Raw genomic sequence first — 18643 nt, forward strand, 5'->3', positions numbered from 1 at the left:
GACAGTAGCTGAAATACCCAACAAAAGGGAGAGAGAACCTGTAGAGACCATATATCCAGTGCTTAGACACAGCCCTTGGTTGAAGGATGGGGCCACTCAACCATCTCAAAAATATCAATTCAGAATTGTTCCTGTATAAAGAAAATGCAGGGCAGAGAATGCAACAGATACTGAAGGAAAGGACATTCAGAGACTGCCCTACCTCGGGATCCATCTCATCTACAGACACCAAACCCAGATACTATTGCTGATGCCAAGAAGTGCTTGCTGACAAGAACCTGGTATAGCTGTCCCCTAAGAGGCTCTGCCAAATCCTGATCAATACAGATGTAGATGCTCCTTGCTAACCACAGGATTGAGCACAAGGACACCAAAGAAGTAGTCAGGGGAAAGACTAAAGGAGATGAAAGGGATTTCAACCCCATAGGAAGAACAACAATATCAGTTAATCAGCTCACAGGGACTAAATCACCAATCAAAGAGTGCACATGGAAGGACCCATGGCTCTAGTTGCATATGTAGCAGAGGATTTCCTATCTGACATCAAGGGGAGGAGAGGAAAGTGGGAAGAGGGATGACATTTGAAATGTAAATAAATAAAATAAGGAATAATATAAAAAGAGATATCTGGTATAACCCTAATAGATCTGACATTATATGTTATTTGGCCCTTTTCTGTTACTGGTTTTAATACTCTTTCTTTGTACTCTGAATTTTATGCTTTGATAATTATGTGATGGTGGACTCTCTTTTTTGGTCCAATATATTTAGTGTTCTATAGGCTTCTTGTAAGATAACCATCATGTCTTTCTTACAGTAGAGAAGTTGTCTTCTATGATTTTGTTGAAGAAGATTTCTGGCCTTTTTAGCTGGTAATCTTCACCCTCTTCTATTCCTATTATTTTTAGACTTGATCTTTTCATTGTGTCCTGAATTTTCTGGATATTTTGGGTTAGAAGGTTTTACACTTTGTATTTTCATTGACTGATAGGTCAGTATCTTCTATGTTACCTTTTTATATAGATATCTTTTTTATTTACATTTGAAATGTTACCTCCTTTTCTGTGTTTCCATCTGAAATATCCCTATCTCCTACACTGTCCCCCTGCTCACCAACCCACCCAATCCCACGTCATTCCCCCCTACAATGGGGCATAGAGTCCTCACAGGACCAAGGTCCTCTCCTCCCATTGATGAACAACAAGGCCAACCTTTGTTACATATTCAGCTGGAGCCTTCGTTCCCTCTATGTTGACTCTTTGGTTGATGGTTTAGTTCCTGGGAGCTTTGGTGATACTGGTTGGATCATATTGTTATTCCACTTATTGACTGTAAACCCCCACATCTCCTTGGGTCCTTTATACTCCTATACTGGGGACCATGTACTCAGTCCAATGGTTGTCTGAGAGCATCCACCTCTGTATTTGTCAGACACTTGCAAAGCCTCTTAGGAGACAGCTATATCAGGCTTCTGTCAGCAAGCACTTGTTTGCATCCACAATAATGTCTGGGTTTGATGAGTGTATGTGGGATGGAAATGCAAATAAAAACTACTCTGAGATTCCACCTCACACTAGTCAGAATGGTTAAGATAAAAAAAAAAACTCAGGTAACAGCAGATGTTGGTGAAGATGTGGAGAAAGAGGAACACTCCTCCATTACTGGTATAATTGCTAGCTGGTACAGCCACTTTGGAAATCAATTTGGCAGTTCTTCAGAAAATTGGACATAGTACTATCAGAGGACCCAGTAAATACCATTCCTGGGCGTAGGGCAGTGGTCTGTTCAGGAAACCTGGGAACAGTCAAGTAATAGGTCTAGAACCCCGAAGCTCCAGTGGGCAATTTCTGTCTGCAAGTTCTGGAAGGATTTTGTCAATGACTCCTGGTTTTCTGGCTCATGTTTCAGTCACAACCTCTCACAACCCCCACCCCCAGGAGATGTGTGTTCTGTCACATAGAGAATGCCCCAAGCTCACAGCATTCTAGCTGGACCCTACCTCCAGTCATGTGACCCCACAGACAGATAACCCCACCTCACAATAAAAGGGGCAGTTTGCTCCCCCTCCTCTCTCTTGCCTTTCTCCTCTCTCACCCTCCTCCTTTTTTGCTCTCCCCTCTCTCTTCCTCTCTTGCTCCCTTTCTTTTCTTGCCATCTCTCTTCCACTCCTCTCCTCTCCTTCTTCTCCTTTCTCTCTTTTCACGGTCATGACTGGCCTATTTTCTCTTTCCTATAATATTCCAGGACTATGCATTGCCTCTTCTTAGCGAATGCATCACGCAGTCCCAAGCACTGACAGTAGAGAAAGACAGCAGCAGCAGCAGAAAGACCGTGGCCCAATACCTGGGCATACACTCAGAAGATACTCCAACATGTAATAAGAACACATGCTCCACTATGATCATAGCAGTCTTATTTATAATAGCCAAAACCTGGAAAGAAACCATATATATATGTCCCTCAATAAAGAAATGGATACAGAAAATGTGGTATATTTACATAATGGAGTAATACTCAGCTATTAAAAACAATGAATTTATGAAATTCTTAGGCAAATGGATGGAACTAAAAATATCATCCTGAGTGAGGTAACCAAATCACAAAAGAGCACACATGGTATGCACTCACTGATATGTGGATATTAGCACAGAACCTCAGAATAACCAAGATACTATTCACAAACCATACAATACTCAAGAAGGAGGAGAACTAAGACATTGATACTTCTGGTCCTTTTTAGAAGGGGGAACAAAATACCCATGGGATGAGATACAGATACAAAGTGTGGAGCAGAGATTGGAGCAAGGACAACCCAGTGACTGCCCTATCTGGGGATCTATGTTATCTTCTATTCCTGAGATTCTCTCTTCTTTTTTTTTGTATTTTGTTGGTGTTACTTGCATCTGAAGCTCCTGATTTCTTTCTTAGGTTTTCTATCTCTATGGTTACCTCCATTTGTCATTACTTTGTTGTTTCTATTTACATTTTTAGGTCTTGGACCATTTTGTTCAATTCCTTCTCCTGCTTGAAGGTGTTTTCCTGTATTTCTTTAAAGGATTTTTTGTTTGTTTGTTTGTTTGTTTCTATATTAAGGGCCTCTACTCATTTGCCTGTGTTTCCCTGTATTTCTTTCAGGAAGTTATATATGTATCCTCTTTATAGGACTCTATCATTTTCATGTGATGGGGTTTTAGGTCAGAATCTTGCTTTTTACGGGAGTTAGTGAATGCAGGACTTGCTGGGGTCAGAGAAGTTGGTTCTGACAGTAACAAATTACATTAGCTTCTTTTGCTTATGTTCTTGAGGTTGCTCTTGTCATCTGGTTATCTGTGATGTTAACTGTCTTGGGTGTCTCTGAAGCCAGCCTCCTCAAATGCAGGTAGACCTCTGCAACATTTATTGGAGCAGGCCTTATGAGAGGCAGGCAGTGCTGTCTCTGGTTATGGTGAGCCTCCTCTGTAAATGGTTAGAGTAAGCCTCCTGAGTCCCTGGTTAGGTCAAGTCTCATGTGTCCCTGGTCAGGGCAGAACTCCTGTGTTCCTGTTAAGGGCAAATATCTTGTGTCCCTGGTTAACACAGACCTGTTAGGAGACAAGCAGGTTATGGGGTGTGGGAAAGGGAGGGGAAAGCTTAACTGCCATGAGTGGAGGTACAGATTGGAAGGGAAGAGGGAGCTAGGGCAAGGAGGTAGCTCCCTCATCAGCTGGGCTGTATGGGGGTTCCAACTAGTGTGGGTATTGTAGAGGGTGTCTCAGCTGTGATCTTAGTTAAGGCAGACCTGAGACAGGCAGGCTGTAGAATGTGGAAGGGGAGCAGGTGGGCAGATCTGCTCTGGGTAGAGGTGCAGCAATATTTTGATTTTTATGACTTTGTCAAGTATATACTCATTTTCCATATTTTCTATGCATGTGAATCATTTTATACTCAATTGTTTAAATATTAAAATAAATGATTTAATTCTTTGATTAATTTTCAGTAAACACACATATATACACACATATATGTATATATGTATACATTTTCATGGTACAAAATTACCAAGAAGATTTGCCTTGATAAAGTAATCAGTGAGTGGTTAGAAGGTGGTTTATACATTGTAATGATGCTGAAATTTCACTCATGCATTGTCAATGAGCTCTACTCATTCTTCATTTTCTTTCCCTTCTTTCCAAAGAATCGGTAAACAAACAGGAAGCACTTTACAGTAAGGACTACAATTGCTGCCACACAGACTAGTAGGAATCCAATCACATCCAGAGAATGGTACTGGAACCAGGTGAGGTTGTGTGCAAGTGGTCTCAGGTGCTTGGCTCCTTTGTGGCGCATGACAAACTCAATCCAGAAGATAATCTTGTTCAGGGGCTTTATAGGCTGCTCATGGTGAATGGTTGACAACCACATAGCATTCTCTTTATATCTGTAAGAGATAAAATGGTCACCCAAAAATATCATAGAATGAATGAAAAATACACAATTTTAAAATTTTGAGCAGATAATAAAGATGGTTTTACAAAATGTAGAAGGAAAATGAATTATGCTTTACATTTATGCCCAGGAAGACGTTAGTAGGCATGTTTGAACTTCTTGAGTAAACAAAATGGAAGTATATAAACAGAAAAGTAGAAAGACAAAATATTCTGAAATTATAGTTGTAGACAGGTAATCCTTAAATAAAACATAACAAAATGACATATTATTTGAGTATATGAAGTTTTAGTTATCCAGTGAGAGGATACCAGTCAAGAATAGACTTTTGTGAGGAGATTTCTCAGGGTTTGTGAGAAATCTCCACGAAGACACAGAGTCTCATGACCTCAATTTGTTCAAAAATACAGAATTGTTTATGGATTATGCTTTTGTGGCCCTTTAAGGTGTAGCAAATAGGCACACATTTACTTTAGATCATTTATTACAACTGATTATTATTATTTTTTTATATGCCTCTGTGAAAAAGTATGTTTTATTGTGAACAGCTTGTCCACTTTATGCATCTTGTCCCTGTTATTGTACGCTTTACTCATGTGACACTTAATACTCAGAGCATAAATTGCCTGATGCTCTAAATAAAGTAGGCTATTGCATGACACTTTACTTTGTCTCATTTATGAGTCTGACTCTCCCAGGTCTCTCTGACATTGTAGAGTGGCAAACAAACCAGTAAGCAATTATAAACTTTTTATTCAAATTGTCTTTGAGTATCAGGATGCATAAGTAGAAGGCAAATATCTTTCAAGGTACAGCCATGGTGTTTATCTGTGTATTTATGGTAAGATGTTGGGTTTCAATTGAAATTTTTATGGAATACCACATTATTATTGAAAGTGTCCTCGATCTTAATAATTAATTCTAATGGCTACTTCTTGTTGCTTTTATCTATTTTGTATGACGGTTAGTACTGATTAATGTAATTAATAGAAAGGGTAACAATTCTCTATAACAATATTGAAATTATTTGAATTTTTATTGTATTAAACATATTCTTATTATAAAGATCAATACTTTTTGTTATTATTTTCAATTATGTGCACATGTATGCCAATGTGTGTGCATGTAAGAATGTGGGAATGTATACCTGTGTGTACCTGTGTGTGTCTGTGTGTGTGTGTGTGTGTGTGTGTGTGTGTGTGTGTGTGTATAAGATCTTCAGAGTTGAATTTCAGATTGTTTTAAATCACCTGATATGGGTGATGGAAACTGAGCTATAGCCCTCTGTAGTGTGAATCCTGCTCTTATCCACTGAGCCATCCTATGATCCTAATTTTGGCTATATTCCTAATATTCATTTTTTGTTTGCACTTTGATTTTTTTTTAAAAAAAATGTTCAAATTCCACACTGAAGCATGTAGGTGCATTTGATTCTACTGTTGAGAATATTATTCATGATTATATAAAGGAGAAGTGTGATTTAGACACATGAGTCACCAGCCGTAATTATAAGTTTAATGTAGCAACAGGTAGTAATTACAATGGTAGTAACTTACCCTTCTATAATTTACAAAACACAGTAGAAAAATTGTGATTGTTTTCATTAAAACATCCTCATTTTTAGTATGCATATTACATTTATTTACAATTTGGGATTCAACTTATTTGAATGCAGGAATGAGAAGAGGAGAGGCTCCTTAGAGATAGGGAGGAAGTTCAATAGAAGGAGGTGTGAAGAAATGAAGAGAGATTGCAGAATTCTATAAGGAAAATCAGAAGAGGGGATTCTCCGAGGGAGAGGGAGAGGGGAACAGAAGGAGAAAATGAATAAAATAACAAGAAGGATGTCTGAAAATCCACAAAGAATTATGCTATTGACTATTTATCAGAATTACCTGTAATGCATACAATTTTATGTATAAATATAAATGTACAGTTTTAATGAACTTTTCTCACCTGGAATGATGGTGCTCCCTCCAAGATCTAAGGACCACCTACCATAAAGCCTAACACCAGACATGGAAGCTCTCCTTTGAGGTGTTGGCCAGAGATCATTAAACATATTGTTGTTGCCCTTGGTTATTCCCCAGAGGTGAGAAGCATGCTTTTATTACTGAAAGAGCATATATTTCAGAAACAGGACCTAGAGACCTCTGAGCTGGAACTGACTTGAAAGTACCTTACCTGAAGTCTACTTTTCATGGTTGACCATAGAATTAAGGGTTGAAAGATTATAAGAGACAGACAGCCAAGATATCTGCTGTGAAGTTTTTCATTTGAGAAATATCAAGAAAGTTATACTCATGAAGTATTACATCATAGGTGCCTAAACAAGATCCAAATAATGATGACAGCAATAGTCATGTCAATATGGAGACGATTAAACCTTACCCTGGTCCAAACAGTACACAAAACTGTTATAGGACCTACAGTATGCTGAACGTGGGATAGAAACAGTCTTTTCCAGGGAACAACCTCCAAATAGATTTTTTTTTTAATCAAGGAAAAATGATGATGGACATATACATTTGCTTCACTCTAATGGATTTTCACATTTATATTAACATAACAGGTTATAGAGTTACACATTAATAGCTCTTATATTCAATAATAAAAGTTATAAGTGACATAATGTTACATGTGTCTTTTATAACATTCAAGTTGCCCCACTGTGATGTTTTCCTATGCCTTATCTGTGTAATGAATCTGATACCACAATTGATGTTTAATTTCTTTTCACTCATTAGCTACTGGAGTTTTGAAGGATTTTAAAACCCAAGCAAATGAATTGAAAAGAAATATTGGATAGATATGTTGGCATACCCCTCTTGGTCAAGCAGAGGGGTTGAACATTTAAGATGAGCATGATTTACATAGCAAATCAACATAAAGCATAACATGGAAACAAAAACAGTAACAGAGAGAAAAATGTGTACACTGAATCATGCCCTAATTTGTCCCTGTTCCTAAAATAATTAATATTCTGAGAATAGTACTTGCTTATTTGTCCTTCAGTAAGAAGGGCAATGGTTGAAAAACTAACCAAATAAATGAATGCAAAAGTAAATGAATAAATAAACAATGGTACACATTTTAAAAGGTTATACTCACAAAGGATTGTCAATGACTTCTTCCAGTGCATTGAGCAAATCTGACCTTGACATTGTTCTGATGTTTAATGCAACAGCTGCACCTTTGGCTACCATCTGGGCAATGTTATCATGTTGTTCTCCAAACAAAGGAATGCCAATCATAGGGATTCCATGATGGATTGCCTCATAGAGGCCATTTGCTCCACCATGAGTGACAAAGGCTTTGGTTTTTGGATGACCTATAATAGGATGAATTCAGTTTAACATTAATAAGCAGCCTTAGACACGAAATGAGAAATGTATATACTATGAGGACCTGAAGGGAGTTTTTTTTACATAAAGATTCTTATACTCAAAAACACACTGAAATATTTTCCTGTCTCAGAGTAAGAAGACACTAAATTTATATACACCTGTTTTACAGATTTGTATGTGACTTGACACTTGAACTATGAAATATTTGTTTCCAGTTAAACACATCAAACACATAGTAGTTACAAGAAAACAAGTATGAAATTGTTTTCTTAAATAAATAATTTATATACTTATATTACTTATATACTATATTATCATAAATAAACTATTCATGAACTCTATGTAATATAAAGACTTTTGAGTCAACTAGGATAGGTACAGGAATCCAAGAAATTCAATTGTGATTCAGAATTTGTTTTCCAGATTCTTACCAAGAAGGTCGTTCTGGGGGAGCCACTTGTAGATTCTGGTATTAGGTCCTAAGGAAGCTGGTTTTTTGCCATCAAATCGCCAAAGAACCTATTAAATTTCAGATAATCTTTATTGGTGGAGCCAAATTTAACATTATACAGCCTGAACAAGTCATACATAAAAATATGAATATAGAAACACATATTTATGTAATGACAATAAAAAATGATGTCATGGATTTTAAAGAGAGCAAAGGCATAAATATGAGAGTGTTTGAAGGGAAGAATGGAAAAGGAGAATGATGTAATAATAATTTCCAATCTGGAAATAATTTTTAAAGTTATAGCTATTTTATATTAGAGAAAACATAGCTAAATACCTTCCATGTGATAAATGAGGAGGTCAGATGTGATGAGCAATGAGAACTCTTAAAAGACTGAGACAAGAGTGTGCCAGCAGCTTCTGTGTTTATTTTTATACTCAGGTTGAGCATAACCCTCACGTTCCAAGCAGATGAATTTAGACAAAGGTGATAATTAATAATACATGTAAATATTAAATGCCTGGGTGGCATAATTCAACTATAGAGAAGAGTGACATATTACTAATAATTTATATCTGGTATAAATTATTTTGATAGATCTAATACTCCAGCTTTCATATCATAGCATTTTTATTTATAGTTTACGTTTATTCATTTGTTCTATGTTATTTTTAAAGATTTTCAATTTTTTTCCATAATTGTGTTATGTATTTGCCATTTCCCCAGGTGTAGCAGAGAAGGGTGAGGCTATTATTATTACACATTCATTGCTATTCTTATTCAGATAATATTTAAACTGTCCTTCATGTACCTTTATGGAAATACATGTTTTTGTCACACATGTCTTGTCCTTGTGATCGTGTACAGCTTGAATTCATGCAATGTTTACCTATATGAGATTTCTAAACCTCGGAGTATGCATTGTCTGCTGCTCTGAGTAGAGCTGGCTATTTCGTGCGATTTGGGTCTCCCTCATTCATCACTCTGACTGATTACAATGAAAGTTTTGTGTTTCCTGTTTTATGATGCACAGAGTAGACTGTAAGAACAGTACCCATGTCTACCATTCCTTTATAAATTACTTCTACAAACATTGGCTGGAGAACTCAGAATCAGTTGTTTTTGTTCATTTGTTTTGTTTTGTTTTTTGTGTGTGTTTTTATTTTATTTTTTTAAACAGTCCTCTCACTGCACACTGAACAGACCTGTATCAAAATTAGGATGCAGACTCATGATACATTTTAAACATTTTCAATACTTGTTTAGTATTCTTCTGCTAGAAAAAATTTACTCCCCTCTCAAAAAATCATATATATGCGGTAACTTTAAATAATTGACAAACAGAACTAGTGACTCTGAAGAATTTGCTATGTCTACACACCCTTGGGAATGATGGCATCATAATGTCAGCATTTCAGAATGTACCCACAGAGATCACAAAGTTGATATCCCAGGTACTCACAACGAAAACCACCTTCTGTAGTACTGTAAAACCTGTTGTGTGTATCTGTTTCTACATTGTCTAAAGTGAATTAGAGCTTGCCTTAACCTTTAGGTTTCATACAGTCATTTCTAGAAACATACCTTCCAAGGCCTTTCACAGACTCAGTCTCCATTCCCCTCCCATGGACACTTTACCTCACCTTTTGTGGAATCTGGGCAAGGACCCATGCAATTCCATTGGCCTTCTCTTCTGTCATGTTTCTGACCATTGAGCCAAGAGAAAACACCACCACACCATGCTCTCCAGAGCTCTGGACAAAGTCTTCCATTTCCTATGAAGAAAGAAAGTTTCATGTCACAAAATAACAATTGTAGAAAAACCATTTATGAAAGCTTTATGAAAAAACACTAGAAGAATAAAACATAAAGTATTCTTAGGAATTTTTAGAATTGCAATTTTAACACATACTGAAGACAAAATTGCCAATGTCAATAGTGCAAAGTGTAGTCTCACATGTTGAACAAACATTCTCTATGGGTATTTGCCTACATTTATGTCTGTGTGTCATGTATATGCAGTGTCCACAGAGGCCAGAAGATGTTAGATCTCTTAGAACTGGAGTTAGAGATGATTGCTGGGATAGAACCCAGGTCCTCTGGAAGAGCAGCCAGTGCTCTTAACATTGAGCCATCTCTCCAGCCTCAACAAACATTCTCAATAATTTCCTCGGGCGAAGTGAAAGTTCAAGAGTGCAAGCATAGTATGTGAAATATTTTTTAAAATTGTAGCTTCATTACATTTTCTTCTTATAAAAAGTATAGTTTTTTCTTACCATTTTAATTTTCTCTCATGATGGCCGATTTAATGCTATTATCTAGTGTTTGATGGAATAATATCTATCTTATAGTATGTATATATGTGGTAGTTAATACAAATTTCCTACTATAATAACTTAAATTATTTGTTTTCTTTGTAAAATAATCATAACCACATGGTAAGTATATACTATGTAATAATTTAATGATATTGTGTATAAACAGGGTATTTTCAGATATGACCTCCAGAAATTACTTGTTTGTACAGGAACTATGACTATGTTGTTTCTCTGGTTATCAAACTATTACCTTTAATATATATTAATCATAGCTTTTAAATGACTAAGAGGCTGGGCAGTGGTGGTGCATGCCTTTAATCCCAGCACTTGGGAGGCAGAGGCAGGCAGATTTCTGAGTTTGAGGCCAGCCTGGTCTACAGAGAGAGTTCCAGTACAGCCAGGGCTACACAAAAAAACCCTGTCTCAAAAAACCAAAAAAAAAAAAATGATTTACAGTTTCTGATGTGTTAAGTTTAATAGACTAAATTTTTCTGTTTTGTACATATATGTTTATATGTGTCTGTGTAATGTGTGTATTCATGCATATGTGTGTGTGTGTTTGTGTGTGTGTGTGTTGGGGTGCTGCTGTTGATGAAATTCCCTGCTTTTGTTTTAGCATTTGGGGACCAAAATTAAAACTAGATGTCATCCTCTACATATTTTTAATATTATTTTGAGACTGCTTCTCGTTGAATATTAATCTCACCATTTTTAACAGGATCATAGCCAGCAAGTTATCAGTTTTAACCTGTTTTGTCAATGTCAGTACTAAAGTCATACATGCAATGCCAGGATACCTAAATTTTTAGGTAGATTTTGAGATTCAAACTAATATCCTCATAGTTGCTTAGAAAGGATTTTACCCAATGGCTAAGCATCCAAATACCTTACTGAACATATTTTAAGCCACTGATATGAATATTTCTCATGTCTCTCATGCTCTTTCTTGAGTTTATTGAACTCCTAATTAGCAGGTGTTTAATTTTACATCATATATGTATATGATGTAATATGTATATTACATATATATGTATGTATATCATTGGGAGAAGAAACTATAATGAAAGGTTTAGAGTCACTTTTATCAGAAATGAAATGAATTGAAAAACAGACGAAAAGAATTGTATTTACCTTAGGCAAGGGTTTAGCAGGTTTGCAGTGGAGTCCTCCAACATACTCAACATTTGGTAAGGTTGGGTGAGAAAATTCCAAATCCCAGTAGGATCTGATGAACCACATTTCTGCTTTGCCCATTGTCTCAGCTAAGGTCGTTGGCCTTCCTAGATAGAGAAAATGAGCAAATGAGACGGAGAAAAGTTGACTGGACTGTCTCTTGAGTATGAAACATATTTACTTAAAAATGTTGAAAGAATTTGTGTTTGATGTAGAACATGTGTATTAAAACCAAACTGTTATGTATACATAATATGATTTACATGTATGACTTGTGGCTCAGATAACATACGTAAATGCCAGTTTAGTTTTATTCTTAAAGCAGGCTTTGAATGTTACCTCATTTCCTCTATAATTAGAAACCATGAATAGTTATTAAAATAATCCACTAAGCCACTATGCAAATGAGCACAAATCTACTTCTAAGTATTCAAAAGGAATTGTGTAAATATAAACACACAATACAGCTCCAAATCTCACACTATGCTGAGAGATTCCTGCCCAGAATCCCCGGGTCATTGCAGCCTATAGGTAGTCCTTCTTCCTTCTTTTTGGCAAGGGAGCTGTAAAGTTTATAAATGGTTGAACTTCTAGTTAGTGCTCCTACTCTTGTTTCATATTAAGAAATCTAATAGTATTTATCCTATAAAAACAATCACAATATTTATACAAGTCATAAGAATAAACATTTTAGGGTAGTCTTATCTATGGTATAATTTTCAAGAGAAGAAACTTGACTTCAAAAACTATAGAACAAGTATATATGTTTCCATTTTTCAATAGAGTACAAAGATTTAAAATACATACTAGGAAAGGATACAATAAGGAAATGTGCTGGTAGAAACCTGTTTCATTTTCAAACCTGTAAACTAACATAGAATCTTTGAAGAGTAGGAGAAATTTTTAGGAAATACAGAGAATATATTTTATGATTTATCTTTTCACTTATATGCAATTGTGTTTGCATGGGTATATGCTAAGATTATTCCAGTGTCTGAGCATTGGAATAAAAGGCAGCAGGATCCCTGAAGCAGAACTTACAGACAATTTTAGACCACTGGACATGCATGGATACTAGGAACAGAACACAGGTACTAAATGTTAACAGAAAGCAATCAAATTTTTGGCCATGTTGTGAGACCCTACATTTTAATTTTTATATAAAGACACTGGCTTGTGCAATGTTAAATGCATATTGATACTATAAAATATGCCATTCTTTAATCTAAATTAATCAATATTTGTGCAACCAAGAAGTGACTTATTAAAATAGAGGGGAAAAACTGTAAAATGAGTAAAGATACACGTAGGGAGCATTTACTTGAATCTTTTTTTTTCTTTTGGTTTTTCAAGACAGGGTTTCTCTGGCTGTCCTGGAACTCATCTGTAGAGCAGGCTGGCCTCCAACTCAGAAAATCTCCAGGCTCTGCCTCCCAAATTCTGGGATTAAAGGCATGCATCACCACTGCTCTATTTGAATCTTCTTACAATTGTATAACTAAACAGAGTGCCTTTTATCAGGACTGATACCTTATTTGAACGATAATATGAACTTTTAAGGAGCATTTGTGAGTTTGTTAGCTAATATCCTATTATATATTTGATCACCTACACAAACAACTTCGCTATAATTTCATGGACATACAGCTTCGAATACTTGTGTAACTAGAATTATGAAGCAACTAAGGGAGAAATATAACTTACCCAAAATTTTGCTGTAAAACTGATCCCATTCCTTCTCCTTAAATGTCCGGAACCAAAAGTTAAAATAAAGCATGCATATCATATTTTTTACCCTCTCTCTGAATGTCATTTGGCCACCTAATCCTGATAGAATTACAGGCACGTAAGAGGGAGGGAGTATAAGTCCTCCACTGTACTTTTCCATTGTGTTTCCAGGAGAGAAGCGAAGACTGTACAGAAAAGGAATGTGGAGCAGTTCGGCTATAAGCTCCCCACAGGGAATAATGGGATCTGATAAAAGAACTTCAAACTTGGATTCCTGGAGTTTTGTCATGAGCTGTTTGTTTGAAACAACATCCTTACAAAAACTTAGATAAATATCAGAGTATTCATTAAACAATTTTTGAAGTAAAGAATATGATAAGCATGAATCTCTAGGGATCTCAAAAGTCCATACATCAACAAACTTAGTGAAATAAGTTTCCAGATCATCTTTACTGAGAGTTGTAAGAAAAGTTTCAAACTTAATACCAGGCGATTTTTTGGGATCAACAAAAATGGAAGCTGAAGGTCTCAGAACAGTGACTTCATGGCTCCTCTGCACAAGCTCATCCAGTATTATCTTTAAATTTATCCAGTGACTGAACTCCATCGGCCACACCAACACCTTCCCACAGCTTGTAGATCTAAAGCAGCAACTCATCTGCAGCAGGAGCAGAGCAGAAATCCACTTCCCAGGCATCCTGGAAATCAAAGACCTTCTGTTCACAATGTGTTCCCTTCCTTCACTGCTTGTCTTTATATCTAAGAAGAAAAAAAAATCCATGAGTTAAAATATAACCTGAGTCGGAACAAGCAAATATACTTAATGACCAGATTGAAGATGTTCGCTAAAGATAGATAGTAAAAGCAAATTTTAATTCTTTCAAATTTACTTTGAAGTGTTTAATGTCACATGTTTTGTAATGAAGTAAAGAGTCATGACCTGTCTGTGAAATCTGTTTGCAAGAATTTTGAATCACAGAAAGAACACTGATTAGTGTGAGATAAATCTGAATTTTATTCTCAATACATGAATCCCAGTTGTACTAGTTACATAGCTTATCAGTATTTAGCAAGAATATTGATTAAAATATTCAGTCACATCGAGTATGTTGAATAGCCTGACAGTGTGCCTTACTTACTTGACACAGAGAATGCCTGGAAATAAGATAGACAAGAGTTTCTGCCAATGAATGTCCCTAGGAAAACAGTCAAACATACTGCCCTGGGTGATATTAGCTGCTAAAGTTTGCAGAAGGCAGGGAGTTGGTTCAACCTATCTGTCCACAGCCCTTTCCTAGGACCAAGAAGTAGCCAGATAGTTTGTTCTTGCAATCTGTCTTAGGGTATCATTGTTGTGAAGAGACACCATGGCCAAGGCTACTCTTATAAAGGGCAAAATTTAATTGGGATGGCTTAGGATTTTAGAGATTCAGTGACATGACAGGAAAAATGGCAGAGTCCAGGCAGACACAATGTTGGAGAAAAGACTGAGAGTTCTACATCTTGATTGGAAGGCAGCCAGGAGAGTGTTTCCACATTGGGCAGAGTTTGAGTGTACGATATTGAAGCCCACCACCACAATGATACACTTCCTCTAATAAGGCCACACTTACTCTAACAAGTCCACATCTCTTAATAGTGCCACTCCCTGCACCATGCATATTCAAACCACAATAGAATCTTACTGCACAAAGGCCCTAAGATGAACCTCCTCAATAAGAAACATTGTGTTTACCATCTTTGAAATCACCAATGCTTCTATTTGCCCATGAAGATTATGGATATTGACATGCAATTTACCTCCATCTTCTCTTTTGTCCTGGTACAGGAAAGCTACAAACTTTCAAACACCACTAGGATGCATTATCTAGAAAAAAATCGTTGATGATAAAATAATTATATAATATGGCATATGATTTCTCATCACACTGCCCAACCCTTTTGCCAAAATAGAATTTTGATATCATAGATATATTTTATTGCACAATTTGAAAGGGTGGTATCCATAATGACAAGCAAGGTCTGTACGAGTTTATGTGATGGGAAAACATGGAAGGGGCTCCCTCACTGTGGAAAAATGCTAAGTTAATCATTTCTGGAAATTTTCTCACAGATATGCTCAAATATTTAATAGTGCTTTTAGACAGCTGAAGGTGTTAGCAGTCACACAGGAGGAACAACAATATGAACCAACCAGTACCTTCTCCAGAGCTCATAGGGTCTAAATCACCAACCAAAGAGTACACATGCAGGGACCCATGGCTTCAGCTGCATAGGTAGCAGTGGATAGACTTGTGGGACATCAATGAGAGCAGAGGCCCTTGGTCCCGTGAAGGCTTGATTCCTCAATGTAGGGTGTTTCCAGGACCAGGTTGCAGAAGCAGGTAGGTTAGTGAACAGGTAGAGGGGAGATTGGATGGGGACATTTCAGAGGGGAAAGAATTTGCAATGTAAATAAAGAAAACATCTAAAAAAAAGAAATTAACAGAAAAATAATAGTGCCTTTAGCAGTCAAGTTAGCAATGAGAAAACTACCAATTTATGAAAAAGATCAGTAAGAGAAAAGTGAACAATAGACATATATAAAACAAGAAGTAAAAGAAATGAATTAATATAGGATATATTAAATTATAAACAAGCTTGATTGTTAACAGGTCAAATTCCTTAGGAAAAGTATACACAATGCCTATGTCAAGCAAAAATTCAAACATTAGATGCTACCTATAAGAAAAAATGTAAGGAAACACTTGCATCAAAAATTGAAAAAATAAATATTATATAGAAGCAAACTACAAGTGTACTGTAGTATGTAAACTTGGAAATGTCAAAACTAGAATTAAGTCACAGAGTAGAAAATGTGAACTTTAAGGTCACTGTATATTTACAAAAATATCAGTTTGTCAAAATGGAATAACAATGGTAATAACAAATATCCAATCATTCAAAAAATATTCAAATATTGGATGTTCAACAAATATTGGATGTAAAAAAGAGACTAACATAATTATACATATCCTAATTACTGTGGCAGAAGATTTGATCACACTGCAATCCCCAAGATTGTATTGTTTATTGAAAAAACCTGTTTCTAGTTGTTGTGTGCCTCAGTCCTAACAAAAAATTTAATCCAAGAGCTTTTCATTTATTGTAAACAAGATTAAATAAAATCAACCATAGGTCAAGCAGCAGAGTGAGCAGTCAGTTAGAGGGAGTGAACATAGTGGAAAAACAGAGAAAGGAAGATGAAGAGAGAAGTCAGGCTCAAGCTTCTGGCTTCTAAGTCTCTACTGATAAACTTGAATGTTTGAGATTATTTTAAAAAACAATGAATTATATTTCTTTAGCTTTGATTAAACAGGGATCCAAAACAACTTGTGGAGGAAAGGATATATTTGGTTTACACATCCTGACCACAGTTCACCATAGACTTTCCCATCCATACCACAATTCACAAATAATGGATTGGATATTGAATTACTTATGAATAAATACCTAGGCCATAAGCTTGGGCCTGTTCCCTGCCTAACTCATAACCTATATAACCTATTTATTCTATTCTATGTGTGCCACAGGGTTGGTAACATCTGCTCAGTTTCATATGTCTCTCCCCTCTGTGTCAGGAGTAAAATCTTCCTGCCCCTGACTCTTTCCCAGAGTTCCTCTCTCTCCCCACTGGCAGGGAGATGTCCTACCCTCCAATACCACATGAACTCCTCATTGGCTATCACCCTTTTATTGACAGGTGATTCTTCCACATAGTACATGAGAAATTTTCTCTACACTGAAGACACCACATCTGTAGAGTAGCGCATCTCTCAATCCCATCAGGAAGCTTCCTCCAGTAGATGAGGAAAAACAAAGCAACACTCTTTTGGGAATTAGCTCTAAGAAACTGTTCAATAAACAAAAATGAGAGAAGAAGAATAGTAAGAAATAAGAATAAAAAGAAGAATGAAAATTATAATAGTAGAAACTAATAGAAATAATACAAACATTTTATTTTATATATAATGTAATTAAGTGTGTAATGTTTGTGAAAGAGTAAAAAAGCATAGATCCATTTAATATGGGCCAGAATTAAATTTCCCTCTTTCTTGAGTATAACTGAATTGTAGTGCTATCAATGTCTTAACTATTACAGAAGTTACCAATAAACCAAATAGGAGTAATACTTCTTGATACTTTACAAGAGTGTCTCTGTGTCCTTGAAATATATCTTAAAATTTTCTTCAGTTTAACAGCTTTATTGAATATCACTAATTTGTGAATGGATATAATGTTGTTGCATCAATTTCTCCTTCTTCCTAGTGTGAATCATAGCATTTAGTTACTACAATATACTGATTTTTTAAAGATATTTTCTTATCAGACATATAATTCTTGATTAATTATTACCACTTTATTGCATATTGATTATATCCTTTCTTCTCCACTAATGCTGAGTCACTTTTAACATAACTCATGACTCTAATGTAAATAATTGAGGAAGTGAAAATTACTCTTTTTTTTAATTTTTTAAAAATTTTTTTATTAGATATTTTCTTTATTTACATGTAAATTTCTCCTTTCCCAGTTTCCCCTCCAAAAAACAAAGAAACAAACAAAAACAACAAAAACAAATCCCTGTTGCCTCTCCCCTCCCCATACCTGCCACCTCACCCTCTCCCACTTATTGGCCCTGGCATTCCCCTACACTGGGGCACAGAACCTTCACAGGACCGAGGTTCTCTCCTCCTATTGATGATCGAATTTGCAATCCTCTACTATACACATGATGTCAAAACAATCAGACCCCTCCATGTGCAGTCCTTGGTTGGTGGTTGAGACCCTGGGAGCTCTGAGGGTACTAGTTAGTTCATATTGTTGTTTGTCCTAAGGGGCTGCAAACCCCTCAGCTCCATTGGTCCTTTCTCTAACTCCTTCACTGGGGACCCTGTACTCATTTCAATGGATGGCTGTGAGCCTCTACATCTGTATTAGTCAGTTACTGTCAGAGCCTCTCAGGAGATAGCTATATTTAGGCTGGCTTGCCCTTCCTTCAGTCTCTGCTCCATAGTTAATCTCTGCAATTCCTTCCATGGGTATTTGGTTACCTCTTTTAAGAAGGAATGAAATGTCCACCTTTTGGTTGTCCTTCTTCTTGAGTTCCTTGTGGTTTGTGGGTTGTTCTTCCTGTATTCCAAACTTCTGGGCTAATA

At 36.2% G+C, this 18643-nt stretch overlaps 1 protein-coding gene across 5 annotated transcripts in view; it reads right to left on the reverse strand.

Moving 5' to 3' along the window:
* Nucleotides 1–18643, reverse strand: part of LOC116070584 (UDP-glucuronosyltransferase 2A3) — a 223619-nt gene that overhangs the window by 47545 nt on the left and 157431 nt on the right. Inside the window, exons 1-7 of one of the 5 annotated variants that reach the window (XM_031342022.1) lie at nucleotides 13829–14142; nucleotides 13422–13480; nucleotides 11676–11824; nucleotides 9870–10001; nucleotides 8204–8291; nucleotides 7537–7756; nucleotides 4138–4417 (exon numbers count right to left, since the gene is read on the reverse strand). The exons of 1 other annotated variant lie outside the window; for it this stretch is intronic. In XM_031342022.1, coding sequence (XP_031197882.1) covers nucleotides 4138–4417; nucleotides 7537–7756; nucleotides 8204–8291; nucleotides 9870–10001; nucleotides 11676–11824; nucleotides 13422–13480; nucleotides 13829–14142 — 1242 coding nt within the window. Of the gene's footprint in view, nucleotides 1–3784; nucleotides 4418–7536; nucleotides 7757–8203; nucleotides 8292–9869; nucleotides 10002–11675; nucleotides 11825–13421; nucleotides 14171–18643 lie in introns of those variants that run through there. 3 more of the 5 variants (XM_031342019.1, XM_031342021.1, XM_031342020.1) reach the window with 3 other exon arrangements.

This window comes from Mastomys coucha, unplaced genomic scaffold (genome assembly GCF_008632895.1).
Source record: "Mastomys coucha isolate ucsf_1 unplaced genomic scaffold, UCSF_Mcou_1 pScaffold22, whole genome shotgun sequence".
NCBI classification, from domain to species: domain Eukaryota; kingdom Metazoa; phylum Chordata; class Mammalia; order Rodentia; family Muridae; genus Mastomys; species Mastomys coucha.